Below are 16,383 nucleotides of genomic sequence, written 5' to 3' on the forward strand. Positions count from 1 at the left end.
GGAACGATTCAAGGCTCGGTTGGTGGCCAAAGGGTACAGTCAGAAGGAGGGTGTTGACTATGTGGAGACTTTTTCTCCTGTTGCTAAACTTACCACAGTGAGATTAGTTTTGGTTCTTGTTTCAATTTTTGACTGGCCATTGTCGCAAATGGATATTCACAATGCATTCTTGCAAGGAGATTTGATTGAAGAAGTCTATATGCAATTGCCTGAAGGCTTTTCCAGCCAGGGGAGCATATGGTTTGTAGGCTGCAAAAGTCTTTGTATGGGCTTAAGCAGGCTTCTAGACATTGGAATAAGAAGCTGTCTGAAGCACTTACATCAGCAGGGTTTCAACAGAGTAGGCATGATTACTCGTTGTTTACAAAGCGAGTAGCAAGCAAGTTGGTGATTGTGCTTATGTATGTAGATGATTTATTGATTACTGGCAGTGATGCTACTATGATAGAAGAGCTCAAGTGTATATTGAATTCCAAGTTTAAGATGAAAGATTTGGGTGAATTGAGATACTTTTTTGGGCTGGAAGTGTTACGATAAAAAAAAGGGATTGTTTTAAACCAACGGAAGTATGCTCTAGAATTAATAAAAGATGTCAAGGCAGGGGGAGCAAGGCCTGCTTTAACACCCTTGGAACAGAATAATAATTTTTTGATTGCCTCGGACACTAAGAGTTTGAAGTCAAGTACAGAGGATATGGTTGACAAGGCACAATTTCAAAGGCTAATATGCAGACTTATTTACTTGACTCACACTAGGCCCGACATAGCCTATTCGGTACAGCATCTAAGCCAGTTTATGCATCAACCTGGAAAGGTGCATATGGAAGCAGCCCTGAGAATTGTGCGGTATGTTAAGAGGAATCTAGGGCAAGGAATTTTGCTAGACTCCTTTAGTACGTGTGGTTTGATTGCTTATTGTGATTCAGACTGGGCAACTTGTCTGATATCAAGGAAATCTGTAACAGGGTATTGTATAAAACTTGGCAATTCTTTGGTCTCATGGAAGTCAAAAAAGCAAAACACAGTGGCTCGTTCTTCAGCAGAAGCTGAATATAGAAGTATGACAATGACCACAACAGAGTTAGTTTGGCTAAGTGGGTTGCTAAATGAGCTAGGAGTGAAACAGAATCAGCCTATCAAGCTGTTTTGTGACAACAAAGCAACATTACAGATTGCTTCAAATCCAGTCTTCCATGAAAGGACGAAGCACATTGAGATCGATTGTCATTTTGTTAGAGACAAGATTCAAGAGGGGTTCATTACTGCTGAACATGTATCCTCAAGGGAGCAGCCTGCAGACATTTTGACAAAGGCACTCGGAACACAACAGCATGAGTATTTGATAGTCAAGTTGGGGGTTACAAATGTTTTTCACCCACCAACTTGAGGGGGAGTGTTAAGATAGCAAATAATTAGTTAGTTTGTTATAAGTTTGTTGTTAGGCTGTTAGAGAATTAATTAGAAGCAGTTAGCTCTTGTATTATAGTTTGTACAATGGACTATATATATTGCAGTTTAGCTGAATAATAAAACTAACGAGGCATTATTTTAACACCTTTGATGATGACAAGACTGCTCTGCAGGCTTCTTATAGTTAACCTTTACAAGTCTTGGAAACCATTGCGATAGAATGTTGGTTCCATGATAAGGTCTCTTTGGTTTGTTTCACCATCCATATATTATCTAAAATAACGGATGAAAACAGAAGCATGCAGTTCCCAAAGGAATAAAACTACGGCAAGTATGACAAAACCCGTGTGGACTGTAAAGGTTTCGAAGATTACATATTAATAGTCTTGACTCGTTGTTGTTTAGAAAAATGAAAAACTGCTGGAATTCTTGTTTCTTATTGTATGTTTTAATAGGGAAGGACAAGTGAGAGTGGGTGTGAAGACTGAAAGAGGCGTTATTGTGGTTGGAAAAATGAAAACTGAAAGAGGGTGAGATAGCTGGCGTTACAGTCTGTGGCGTGTTTTTTAATACAAAATTGTAGAGAGATTATGAGGTAAATTGGTGGAGGAAAGGAAAGAGCTCGGATTAATAGAGGGAAGGGGTTGGTGCATGTAAGTCATTAATACTCACTAAGCATTGATCTAATCTAACCACCTTTTATTAAACAAATCAAAACCCCATCATCTTATCTAAATTAAAAATTATTATAGCAATTAGCAAAGCTAATCCATCAAGAAAGTGGACCACCTCAACGTGAAGAAAGATTAAAAAATAAAAAAACAAGGGTTTGGTTTCCATGTGAAGAGGGACACCTATTGCTTTGAACCGACCATCTTGTGGTTGCATGTTCTCCCTCTCTAAGAAGCTGCTTTAATAGCCAAAGTGGGTTTGAGGTTGCTGCACCCATGGAAGGCCATGGCAATCCCAAGCTTTTGCATTTCCTTTTAGTTAATTAATCAAAACACACCGCATCGAGCAGTGGGGGAATTTTTTTAACAGCCGACCAAACTGAGGTTTTCCATGTGATTGATAGAGGTTGTTTTGGTCTTCATCTGCTTCGCGTGACCTATTTAATTAATTATTCATTAATTAATTCCATCACTATGGTGCAAGTGATAATGTTGTAGCATTATGTCAACGGCTTCTTTCCACATTCATTTGATAATTCAGGGGCTTATCTTTTTAAGTTATTCTACGTTCATTTCTAACCTATTGATTGTTTCTTTCTCTCTTTGAGCAATCATTTTCATATGAAAGGTTTTATCAAGTAACCATTTTTAATAATTCATATTATGTGTTTGTTCATGCTTACATTTAAGACTTTATATTCAATTGAATTTTTAAATATTCTTTTTGTTATTGTACAACATAATTATTTTATTAGCTTTAGTAATTTTTAATATAATCTTTAAATTATAAAACGAATCATCTTACCAATTAAATTTAAATAAAATCATTGAAAAATAAAAATAAAATTTCAACTAGAACTCGTAAATTGAAACTTAATTATTCATTTATGACCGAATAAAAGATTATGATTTAAATTTCGTTTTGATATGACGGCAAAATTTCATAGTATGACTAAGAAATAAAATTAAAAGAAAAATATAATTGTGATGACGCGGAAACTATTATTAGGACTATATTTTTTATATTATTTTTTCTTGGGAGTGGAAAACCTAATTCAAGTGTACTCAAATTTTTTAATCAACTATTTTACCATATAAATAGAACTAATTGTTTAAGGTGAGTGATTATAAAAAAGCGATGAGAGGTATTAAGGTATAACAAATCATCTTGTATTTTGTTATTTTATATATTTACTGAATTTTCATTTTTACGTTAATCTATGTGTTTATATTTTAAAATTTTATTATCGTTACGTTTCTTATATTCGTAGTAATTAACATTTTTTTTGTAAAACAATATCGTTCAATCAACTGAGATATAGTGTGGCCTAAAAACTTTATGGCTTAAATTAATTTTGCTAGGGCAAGGTGTCTAAGGTGCCATTTAATTAAATATAGGAACAATATACATGAAGTGAAGCTTTTTAATTTGCCAAACTGGTAATAAAAACATTATCCATACACAAATTAAGCTCTTTCTAAAGGCAACTGCCCTTAGTTCTCATTTATTTATATTTATACACAAAAATAAAGATCATTATAAAATTTGGTTCCCACGTATTTGGGAGTGCCGGTTATTATTAGGAACCTTCTTCAATAATACTTTGAAAATTGTACTTTTAATATCTAGAAAAAGAAACCGGCTACTGTTAGAAATTGTCTCCAAAGGACACTATAATGATAGCTTTGAGAAGTTACCCTTTAGCTATCTTTTATATATTTTAAGAGATTTTTAATGTAATATCTGATATCTGTACCATGGTCCCATTAAGTTATGGGATACATGTCTCTAATATTGTTGTTTCCCCACAATTAATCAATATATGACATGTCTAATAAATGTAACAATTATTGTATTCATTATAATGACATGTGTCATAATTATTTTAACCAGAGATCTTTATTTTTTTTTAGTTAGTGCAATCTTTTAATATGTTGAGTATTTTTTTATCGTTTTAATTGAATTTTAGTTTAATGAATTAAAACGTATTTAATAAGGTTATTTATTTTAATAAGATAATACAAAGAAGAAGTGGGCTGATTTTCCTCCCAACATCGTGTATGAATATTTAATATATTTTTAAAATATTTTTGTAATTTAAATTTATTCTTAACGTGGCATGTAAAGAAAATACTATCACTGATAAAAAAAAGTATAAGGGACTTACCACGCGAGTTGTCATCCAAAAATAAAATAATAATAAATTAATTTTTTAAAAAATTTAAGAGATAAATTGAACTGAAAAATATGTACGAATGAAACCGTGATTATAGCTAAAAATATTAGGAAAGCGTTATAAGAGAATGAGAGGAGAGCTTGGCGGGTTGAGCTAAAGCCGGACCATCAGGGTGTAGGTTATTATGGACCATAACTAAAGTACGGAGTCCAGTTTGAGCTTGAACCAAGCCTAAAAGAAGGGGTGGGCATTACAACAGGAAAGCTAATTTCCGTACCCCATTCTCAAACCCTAGAAGCTTAGACTAAAGCTGCTTACGAAATAAATCCGAGTCCGACCCATACAAGTATTTGTGAGTTGAATCGTTGATATTAATGTAGTTTATGTTTACGCAAATTTAGAGAGGACGGCATCATAAATCTTATTTGTTTTTACGATCCATTATATTTACCATTAAAGGCTTTTTTTTTAAATCCACTGAAATTGGGGTGGAAACCTGATTTTTCTTGTTTCGCTTTTGCATTACGTGTGAGTGAGAGAGCTTTGTGTTTGTTGCAGTGCAGCCTTTAATTTGACTGCCTCCACAGCAACGACAATATTATTGCAATAATTAATTTAGCCTTACTATATAAGTTACATGAAAATAACGCTTTTGGTCACTTTCATTATTTTTAACTTTTAATGTAATGTAAAACATTATTCTCGTTGAACAGTTTATAAACGGCTTAGAAAAAATAAACTTATTTCACTGATATCTCAAAAAAATAAATTAGAGAGAAGAAATAAAAATAAATAAAATAATAGTTATTAAAGATTACTTTCCCAACGAAATATTATAACATGAAAATTTAGCTCGCTTGCTGGCTGTGTCACATGTAGATTTCAAGGCAAGCAATATTAAGGGTCAGCTACTCAAGTTTCACTTCGAGAGGGATGGTGATGGTGAAGCATCGATGCACGGTAGCTGTGGAGACCCTTATCTATGGAGGAGCTCACGAGCCAACGCTTGGAGATCCCCGCCGCCACCGGTTAACGATGATGACCCGCTCCCTCCAAATTGGCGTGGATCGATTTGCCTTTGCTGCATGGTCCATGAAGTTTGCACCACAGGGTACAAAAGTGACGATAAGTCGTATGTGGCGACCACTGAAGAGGCGGACCGGAGGTCAGATATAGAGGGATGAGGAGCTGCCATTAGTGTTGACGGCAGCAGCGGTGATGGGAGCTCTAATGTAGCTAAGTGAGCTTGTAAATACGATAACTCCGCTTGTAAATTCACCACCTACCAAAACAATGTTACCAACAAAAAATGGATTAGCGGAGTAAATGAAACGTTTATAATGCTAAAAATTAGAAAAATAATAAAAATTGAATCAATAGTGTGTGAGTGAAACGAACCGTTTCTAACATAGGATAGATACATTCATAATGCTATAAATTAGTAAATGAAAGGCGTGTTGTCTTTGTTTACACAGAAAGGATGCTTGGGATTATGTGCTAATGTGCACGAGAACAGATAAAGTTTCCTTATGGAAGAAGAGTTGGTGAATTACTCGATGCCCATTTCATTATAAAACAGTTTTTCTTGTTTTTTTGGTTACTTAAACGTAAACCTTGAGAAAAAACCGACAAAACTAAGCTGACCTGCTAAAAGTGTCAATGATGACAATCAATCCTGATCAAAAGTTGTAATAATAAAGTTAATTATCTGTTGTTGAAGAGCAAAGATATGAGCAACACACCCCATAAACAGGATCTCTTAAGCGAGCCTGAGCCTCGTAACATATGGTAACCATCGCATCGAGCCGTTTCTGAACCGGGATATGGAGGGGCAGCTTCGACACATTGCTTGCCCCAAAAACCTTGTGCACGGCTGCAAAATGGGCAGCACCTTGCTCTGTGTCAAAATAAGGCGCAAATATACATCCAGGCACACATTTCCTTCTTAAGAACTTGCACGCGCCACAAGGTCCACCACCACCAGTAGAACTGCCAGCACTCATGATGGGAACTCTTTTAGCTTGATCTTTCTTTCCTTTTTAAGGTAATAGAATAGGTCTCATGCTTAGGGTTTGTGGGGTTCCTTCTAGAAGTTGGAAAAGGGTTAAGAGGAAGGATGACGGTGAAGATGAAGAAAAAGAAAGTAAAATAGGGTCTTCCACTAGAGTCTGGGCTTTGTGGGTGATGAGTATTTTAATGGGGATTTAATACGCTGGAACAAGTCTTTAAAGCCACGAGAGAGAGCAAACCCGCCATTTAGCTGCTTGCGTGAAGCAAACATGCGATAAACATAAGCCTAGCTATTCTCAACTGCCCTTTTTAATTATACATCTTCCTCTATCTCGTGAACTTTATAACAAAACACATGTTCCTCCCTCTACTCTTCACTCTTCTTGTTCTATTGCGTACATTTTTGTATCTGAATCTGTCTTGCAAACAAAAGACGCCATCCCTCTCTTTCTCTCTCTGTCTACGTACGTTGAAAACGACTCAGGTATCGTTTCTTTTCTATACCATAAAGCCAAAAAACAAATCCACTGGATTTCCCAGACTGACTTGCATACCCACAGGTTTTTTATTTATTTAGTTTTTGTGGTTGAATACTATAAATAGTATGAGCCTAAGGGATTCTTTTGTTAGAACGCAAGAAATAATTATTGAACTTTTGTTCATTACCAAGAAATGATTTAACTTGGGGAATTGGATGAGTGTATGCCGAATATCACTGTCGAATTCTGATTTGGCTTCCTTTTAGGTTACTTTTATAAATGGAAAGACATCACTATCTCAAAATCTAGCAAAATTCTTACGTATATATTTCATTTTAGCATTCTAATCATCATCGTCATTATCATGATTTTCTGTTTTATAGTTTCTTATTACGTGTCACCCTTTATATTTGCATTGCTATATAAAACTTGCTTTACTTAAATTGAGATGGCCAGTATAAAAGTTTTGTTTTCAAAGATTTTTATGCGTTCACATAATCATATTAAGCTTCCATTATTTTTGAAGTTAAACGAAGTCTAATCCCAAAAGAATTGAAAGCTATTGCGGTGCTTCCAAATGAACTGAAGTTATTCTTTTTGGATGAATTGAAATAATTTTTGAAAAATCGTACGTTTGACCATATAATGTTTATTAAGTATTAATATTATGCATGATGATTCATATCGCATATGTAACAAAATTAAGTTATTTCAATTATAATAATTTGTGAAGAATAAAACTTTTGGAATAAAAATTGATATACACTATAGTAGAATACACTTCAAAAGTAAAACATACAATACTCTTTCGATTCATTTATAAAAATTACGGTCAAAACTTGATATTCGCGTTCTAAGCAGCAAAGTACGAGATATTCGAATGCCTGGCTGCCACGTATGACACTTTGACCAAGAACTTAACGTCCTGGGAAACCATGACCTCAATTGTTTCGGGTGGATTCAGACTCCGGTCAATTTAATTTGCAAAGTAACGTTCGTCAATTTTTTTTAAATACATATACGGACTGTTTCCCAATTCTAAATTGAAGTATTCTAAATTTTAAAGGGATGGAAAATACAAAAATATTGCATAAAAAAGAAGAAAAAAAATATAGTAATAACGGCGTTGTCACCGCGCCGTCCGGGAATTGTCTTATCCGTTTGGTGTGAAGAGGAAGCATCGACAGAAATTCACATCCTCGTTGAAGCAGTAAGAGTGATACACGTGGAAAAAAGGTACGCCTTTGATGACGGAGGGACGACGTTGGAACAGATCCACATGAGCAAGAAGAACATCTGCAATTCTGCATTGAATCTTTTTTATGGTGTAGTAGCTCGTGTTGTCTCATGTCTACTCTGATTTATGTCCTTTTATAGTCCCACGCTCATTCATTCAAGTCCCATGTCTGCTATTCAAGTTATTAAGTATATTTTTGTTAAAATTATATACATGTCTGGTAGCAATGATGTCTTAATGATGTGTGAATATTATCATCATTCCCAGAACATGAAGCTGTCACGCTCATGCATATAAAAAACTTGGGGATGTACATCATGATGGTTAGGCTGTGATTGCCAATGCATATGCTTGAAAAGCAAGGTGATCTTACTTAGATTCCAGTGCAGTCTGTTGAGGGGAGATAACCATTAATGTAAGCTTTCAATTTTGGAACCATTTCTCTTGTTATTAATCATTTATTATAGATTCCCTTGGCCGTGAAACTAATATGTGAATAATCAAATTCCAATATGATTCACAATTTCTGGGATTTGAGCTATATCTAGGAAGGTCACAAAATTATAAACGAGAGCTGGGGGCTCACGATTTCTGCGGGGAACTGTCCCTGGGACTTGTTGGCAACATGTGGGACTCAATTCTTCATTCGTTAATATTTAGTATGTATCTTGGTTTTCAGACAAAAGTTTAAGTTTAAATAGATGGAAAAACTGTGGGCTGAAAGTGGTTTTTTTATATGTTCTAGGTTGTCAAGCTGTGCAACCACACTGAATGTAGAAGAACTGTCCTTTCTCTTATACGCTTTCAGTCTTTAGGATATTTCATATTCTACTTTATCTCCATTGATATCAAAGTTTTTTTTTATCTGTGACCGGTTAACCGTATTCCACAGTAGGTAGGGAAGACATTATCCCGTAACCAAGAAAGGAGATGAACAAGAGGCTGCATACTGCTCCATACCAGTCACCAGATAATGGCTTGACGTCTGAGCTACTAACATTTAATCTTGTCCCATTCCTTGTCGGCCATTAGGAAATTTCGGATATTGCATTAGTTCAACATACACTGAATGATGGACTAACAAACTCAATTTGCAATTCATGTATCATTTTCAATGGCTTTGAACTTCCCATTCGTGTATTGTTAATCGACGATTCCTATAGACTTTGTTGTTCGTATTTTAGTAGCTATTTTTATTAATGAGAGAAAGAACATTGCCAGTTGTCATGGCAGAATATATTGAATAAGAACCAACTTCAGTTGCTTGCATGCCGATATAATAGTAATAATCTAATATCAATATTTTATTTATGACTACGATGCCGAGGCTCCCCTCTTAATATATATAATTAACCAATGGCACAGGATATGATTATCAAACATACTTTTAACATCAAGTTTTTCAAGCAAAATAACCCTAACAAAGAGTGGCTTGTTGGTCTGCTACTCTGTTGAGAACGCCACCAAAGCTTATCTCCGAGCATTGAAAATGGTAAGCAAAAGCTATATAGTCTATTTATACTGTAAAAGATACTAATATGTATTCTCATTATTATGAATGTATTTTATAGGGAAAAAGAGGCAAAGAGCCTGACGTAGCTGAGTTCATATCCGCAATGGCGGCAGGCAACAACGCGCAGCTCATGGTGGTGACATGTGCCGGAGTTTCAGGATCCACCGTACTAGCCTTGATCGCTGCCGACAAACGGGTGGCAAAGTGGTGTGCATCTTAAATGGTCTCGACGATTACGTTGCATCCAAAAATGCACTAGGAAACTATGGGGGTTCTTTAAGCTTTGTTTTAGGGGATGCAAAGAGGCTTCTAAATGATTACAGAACCGCAGATTTTGTGCTTATTGACTCCAATATCAATGATCACCAGGAAGTACTAGAGTCAGCACAAGAGGTTATTAGAAAAGCTGCAACAAGCAAAGTTGGTGACAGATTTAATAGCAGGAAAAGAAGGCGATGGGTTGTTAAAATAGATAAATGGACCGTTGAGGAGCATGCTTTTAGGATCACTTCACCATGTTTTTAGTTTCTATTAATATTAAAATCTCCTTATCTTTGCCAAGCTCTCGAGCCTGTTGTCTGAATTGCTAGTAATGTCCTCAAAAAATTAAGTTGTAAATAAACTATTGGCCATAGTGATCAACAGGTTACACCCATCTGCATTTTTTTTTTGGAAAGTTAGATGTTATATATTTAACATTACGAGTTTTATAGATTGAATTTTAATTTGATTAACCTGATTATTATTATATTTCTCTGATTAAAAATGTAAAAGATTTACATAATTATTTATTTATATTTTAATTTAAGGACCTATGTTGTGAAGTTAATCAACTAAACAATTTGTCTTTGATTACAATGTGATGCAGGAGATCCGAGACAGATGATGCTGAGCTGTTAGATTGCACGTTGATGGCGCTGAGATACCATGAGTTGGCAGATCAGCGCAAAGACGGGAATTGATTGTGACATATTCCTCATTGGGGTCGTTTTGAGTATGTTTCAGTCTTTTGGCCATAACTTTGGCTACAGGTGTCAGAATCGCGCATAAGACCCCAATCCGGAAAGCTATTTTCGACGCGCACGCTCTCCACATATAGCTACGCTCCATGTGACCTTTTTTTCAACCTCAAATTCTGCCGTTTTCCCCTCCGAATCACTAGATTTAGTTATTTTTTACTATTTATGGTAATATTTCGATTGTTAATTAGGAAGTCAATTTAAATCCGATTTAGGCCGAATTTTTGGGAGATTGCTTATTTTATTTCGAATTTCAATTTAGAGTGATTTTCGGGATTTTGCTATTTTTGGCAAAATTCGAATAAAGACGATTTTTGGCTATAACTCCGGCTTGTGGACTGCTTTTTGGATTGTTTTGATTTTATAATATTTTATTAAACCCTAGAGGCTTTTTTCTCTGGTTTTTGGACGAATTTTCTCTTGTGAATCGTCTGTCGGAGCTAACCTACAGGATAATCACTATTCTATCTGGTGTCACAATGCCAGACCCACCAGAATCATTGCGTACTTGTTTTTTTTTTTATAATTAGTCTCACAGATGCAAGAATTTCCTTTAAATATGTATTTTCTTCATTTTTCACATTGCCTCGGGGTTTTGAACACCTACGCATTGCTCCATCAATAAGATAGTTTTGTTTTTTCTTTCTTTAAATAATCAATAGGGTAGTTATTATGACATCGAGACACAACAATTTGATTTTCTTTAATAATTTAAAATTATTATAAGATAATATTTATTTAATTTTTTTAATTAATCGATAACATACAAGTTTTACAAACAATAATCTAAAAATATTTGTAGATAACGTTATAAATACATAGTATAATAAAATCCACTAAGTAAAACTTTTAAATTTTAAAGAATAAAGTACAGAAATAATTTCCGGATTAAAAGATGTTGATTTTTAAATCACATGACTATTAAAAGTTATAAAATGATATTTCGTTTATAAGATGCAGTGTTTTGAAATCCGGACCAGATCGGCCGGTTCAACCGGAAATCGCTGTCTAGTCCGGTTCAATCTACACCGGTTGAACCGTTACTAGTGAACCGGTCGGAACCGCTAAACTGTTCAAACCGGACCGGTTGAAAATCGGAAAAAACCGCCAATTTTGTTTTTTTTTAAAAAAAAAATTAAACCAAACGACATCGTTTGTTAAACGAGCCAAGTCGAGCTCGAGTATTGCTAAGCTCGACTCAAACTTGAAAACTTTAAAAGTAAGCTCAACTCGACTCAAACTCACGAGCTAAAAATTATCAAGTTCAACTCAAACTCGAAATATAATATTGAAACTTGAACTCGAAAAGACTTGAACTCAAAAAAAATTTAGAAGCTCGATTGAAGCCTAAATTCGAGTTTAATTGAAGTGAAAGAATAGTTCACTCAATGTTCACCAAAATGCTCCATGATTTTGAATGTCAAATTACCTCTATTATTTATAGAAGTTAGTTGGGATGCTCTTCTATGTTTCTTAGCCATGTGAGATTGTTTTGTTCTCATATTTTTACTCTTTAGACTTTTGGGATGCTCTTCAATGTTTCTTAGCCATGTGAGATTATTTTTTATAAAAAATTAAACCAAACAATATCATTTTGTTATGATTTTTTAGCCCCAAATTTATTTTTTAATTATAGTTATATAATTATATTTATTATTTAATATGTTTTACCTTAAATATTATGTTGTAGTTAATTTGAATCCTTTTGTTTCACTTGATTTTATGGTTTTTAACTTATATATGTTATGACTTGCTTTGAATATGACTTGTGATATAAAAAATTATTTTTTATTAAATATTTCTGGTATTTTTATTTAATTTTTTAAATAATTATGACGTCGTCTGATTCTTCCGACCGGTCGAACTTGTTGAACCAGTGAACCGGTAACATGACCGGTTCGCTAAACGGTCCGGTTCTGAAAACCATGATAAGATGTACTTTGTTGAGTATTCGATTATTAAAGTTACAAAATGGTCATCTAACTATTCACATGTTTCAAGCTTGTCATTTTCATTTTCTGTTAAAAAATGACGACAGTCTGAGTTGTATGTTAACTTGTTGACTGAGATATAATAAAATCTAGTCTTAAAATCTTAAATGAATATCATATTTCAATAAGCATGTTAACATCCAACTCATACGATTGTCAAAGGTTTTAACGAAAAATAACAAATTTGTAACATATGAATAGTTGGATGACAATTTTATAACATTTAATAGTCGAGAGACTCAACAAAGCAACACTAAATAGTCAAAGAATCATTTTATAACTTTTAATAGTTAAAAAACTTAACAAAGTAGTATCATATAATCAGAGACCATTTGTTAAATTTACCCAAATTTTAATTCTAAATGAATAGGGTACTGAATATTTACTCTAGATCATTGTTAAACCGTTTTCAATTTATCAAATAAATAATTCAATTTTAAAAATTAAAATTAAATTAAAATTTTACAAGTTGGATTATTGAAAAATGGATTAATAATCTAAACAATAATTTCAGATTAAAATTGAATTAAATTAATATATATAATAGAGATCGTCAACTCTAATATTTTAACTTGAACAACTTAAGACGCCGTTAGAGAGAGAAAAGTGGTCAAAGCCACTTAGCGTCGCCTCATTCGTGGTGTGGCTATTCCCCCATGGGTTGGTGTTTTTCCGTCGGTTCACCCCTTATCTTGAAGCGAAATAACTGCAAGGTGATGCTGCCTTTTTAAGTCCTTGGTGGCCGGCGTCGAAAGGATCAATGCTCACTATTAATGGTGTCGTTTCTGTCGTGGGATCTTGTAGTTAGGTCTATGGCCACATTTTACTGACCACGCAATCTGGTGGCTACCCATCATCCATCGGTGTTCCGATCAACCCACAGAAGGATCAACAAGCCACAGAAGCCTGCAACCCACCTCAGAACTCTGGAGCTCCAAAAACCCATGGAGGACACTGTTTCCTTCTGTGAGGTTGTCGTCTTGTAAGCGACCTCTGTTTTTTAAAAAAAAATTCTGTCAGGTTTTAAACCCTAAACAAAATCTTAAACGTTAGAACTTTTAATCGTGAAGAATGACCAAAGAAAAAAGAGTTAATTTATTGATTAAATTACAAAATATACTTATTAATTTTAATCATTAAATTAACAAGTTTTTATCATTTTCATTATTGATATTTACAGAGGACTCCCCATATATAAAGCTCCAAAAATATCACAAAACTTTAGCCTCGGAAAAAATGCTCCTCTCCTGATTGTTGATCGATATGCTTGATCCAACGGCTACAATTCTTCTTGGATCCCACAACTCCAGCATCAGCCCCTATATGAGCAATATCTAATCCCTGCCCCACAGGTAAGAACACAGATCTCACGACACGTGTCCCTCTTTCAAGCACCCAATGCCATCTAAACCCAGAAATGGCTCTCCGAAATGCATTCTTGCATGCCAAAACTGCCCCCTTATGGCTCAGTTTAGCAAACCTTAAAACCCTAGCGAAGTCCCTCTTCTTTGAGTCTACCACAAGAAAGTCAACACCCACCAGCCCTTCCATCGCTTCTTCGGCTTCGCCGACGATTACCGCCGTGGATGATATCCCGGCTCCCTTCATTGCCTCGGCGTAGCTCGATCTTGATCGTTCATCCGGAACGATGCACACGTGCCTACCGCACGTGTGATCGGCTGCTATGGCAAGGCCGACGCTGGTTGCGATGGGACTACCGTATGACCATGACTCCACGATCAGCTTTGTGTTCCAGCCTGCCGCCATGGCTGATAGGAACTCAGGTACGCCCGAGTCTTTGAAATTTTGACACTGCAAGCCAGTGAATGCAATCTCTACTATTAGAAGAAAATTTTAAAAAGTAGATAAAGCTATGAAAGTTTGAGGAATTAGCTTACCGATTTCACAGTGTCTATGTAAGCTTTTGAAGCTGTTTCTGGAGACCAAACCAGCTTCATCGTTTTTCTAGCTATTCTATGTAATATCTGAGATATTCTAACAAGCTTTTTGTGATGTTGTTGGAGTTGAGAGTTGAGAAAGATATATAAATAATGGTGGCCTGGGATGAGTTGGGTGTTGGGTTCAGCAGCTTTTAAATGGTTGAAAGCAGTGAACCTAACGCTCTTTATTTGAAGCCGTTGACATTACTGAATTTAAAAACCAGTAGGTTAGCCAGGCTTACTGCTCATCATACGTATCTCTAGCACTGTTATGATTAATAAAAGAGAGTGAACTTTTTCATACATCATTATGGTACGTACAACCTGATTTAGTCAACTCTGATGTTTGTCTGCTTTCTTCTTGTCTTCTCTATTGGCTATACGGCTCATTTTGAACTTTGAGCAGCACCTAATAAAAGATACATTAAAGACACTCTACAGACTCTAACCCAACAATTACTTGTAAAAGAAAAAAAGAAAAAAAAAGATACATGGAACCCTAGCTATTAGACCACCACTTGAACTTCAATTAGTTTGATTTTAACCAAAGAAAAGAAAGGTTAACGAGAACCCAGGTGGAGATGAGAAAAATTAATATTTATGTTTGAAGGTTTGAATCAGCTGGAGATTATGCAATTGCTGAGCAAAACAAGTTGACGGGCGCATGCCGTGCGTATTTGACTTGCGAAAACTGTACTTGCTTCCTTCCACCCTAATTTGTTCGTAAACTTCAACAATTTGAACCCACTCATTAGAATAAGTTGTCTAGTTTGAATGAGTCTTAAAGTAGACTACACTGCAAGTGTTTTGATTTTGATATGTACTACCGTACACTAGGATGGTTGATGTTTCAAAAGCAAAGTCTTTGCGGCAACATGAATATATTTATAGATTAGAGTTTTGGAGGGGTACAAGTTGCAATATTACTACATTTACCCAAATGATGCATGATTCATGAAAATGACTTTTCCCACGTCAATGCCACATCTACTTGCACTATAAAATTAATTTATCCTTTATATATGATAAGTGCTAAAATTATACCTCTTTTCCCTTTTCCCTTTTCCCGTTAGATGTTTAAATTCTTTTTGACTCAATTTAGATGCTTAACGTTTTTATTATTATTATTTAGGATTTATGCTGTAACGACCGTTAAAAATATGTTAAAAATAAATCAATCAATCAATATTTGACATGTGTTCATCGATTCAGTCGTCGGTCATCAGCTCGTCGACCACTCATCCATCGATTGGGATGGATGGGTGTTGAAATTTAGGGATTTATGTTTAAGGATTTTGGGGTTTGAAGTCACGATTGACGACGATCAATTGGTGGGTAAGAGGCAACTGGTGGGGGCGGCAGCGACGGTAGACAAGTTATGCGTAGGGTGGACATTTTGGGATTAAGAATTTTGGGATTTTTTTGAGATTTTAGAAATTTTTTTGGATTTTTTTGAAAAATCGTAATAATTTTAATTTTTTAATAAATCTTTAAAAATTTATAAAGGCACCACATGTCATATTTTAAGTGGTTGATGGAATTTTTTTAACGTCTAAATGATAACATTAGAACGCACTTAAATCGAACAAAATAAAATTAGACATCTAAATGGAAATAGAAATATAATTTAACATTTTCTTATATATTAAACCTATATTTATTTAGTACGATTTTGGGCCAAGGAGATAACTTGGTTTCAGATGCCTTGCAGCTTGTTTGATTTGATGCGGCAAAAGTACAATGATCCTTCTAGATTTGTTCGAGCGGTAGTCACCCTGGACATGAGTATGCTCCTCTCTAGTATTCAGGTTTTCCTTTATAATGTAAAGTGATTATAAGAAAAGTAATATTTATTTATAATGTTTTTAGTCATTGATGATGTATAAATTCTATGTATCTAGTTACTCAAATTTAATACCTCAAAAAAAAAATTAAAG

At 34.7% G+C, this 16,383-nt stretch overlaps 1 protein-coding gene and 2 pseudogenes across 1 annotated transcript; 1 reads left to right on the forward strand and 2 right to left on the reverse strand.

Annotated features, from left to right (window-relative positions):
• Window positions 1-5,042: 5,042 nt before the first annotated feature.
• Window positions 5,043-6,386, reverse strand: LOC120217129 (annotated as a pseudogene).
• Window positions 6,387-8,913: 2,527 nt separating this feature from the next.
• Window positions 8,914-10,021, forward strand: LOC120217140 (annotated as a pseudogene).
• Window positions 10,022-13,699: 3,678 nt separating this feature from the next.
• LOC120217130 lies at window positions 13,700-14,536 on the reverse strand. The gene is made up of 2 exons (XM_039214340.1): window positions 14,405-14,536; window positions 13,700-14,318 (listed from the first exon to the last, which is right to left on the reverse strand). The coding sequence occupies exons 1-2, from the start codon at window positions 14,462-14,464 to the stop codon at window positions 13,728-13,730; spliced, it is 651 nt and encodes a 216-aa protein (XP_039070271.1). The 5' UTR covers window positions 14,465-14,536; the 3' UTR covers window positions 13,700-13,727.
• Between the last annotated feature and the right edge of the window lie 1,847 nt (window positions 14,537-16,383).

Source organism: Hibiscus syriacus, unplaced genomic scaffold (genome assembly GCF_006381635.1).
Source record: "Hibiscus syriacus cultivar Baekdansim isolate YM2019G1 unplaced genomic scaffold, ASM638163v2 tig00110184_pilon, whole genome shotgun sequence".
Lineage (NCBI taxonomy): Eukaryota > Viridiplantae > Streptophyta > Magnoliopsida > Malvales > Malvaceae > Hibiscus > Hibiscus syriacus.

What these genes read in the sequence shown, in the direction of transcription:
- LOC120217130 (XM_039214340.1), bottom strand. Translation starts at nt 14,464, where the DNA reads ATGAAGCTGGTTTGGTCTCCAGAAACAGCTTCAAAAGCTTACATAGAC. An exon ending in ACATAGACACTGTGAAATCG is followed by an intron (nt 14,319 to 14,404) that starts GTAAGCTAATTC and finishes ACTGGCTTGCAG; the next exon opens with TGTCAAAATTTCAAAGACTC.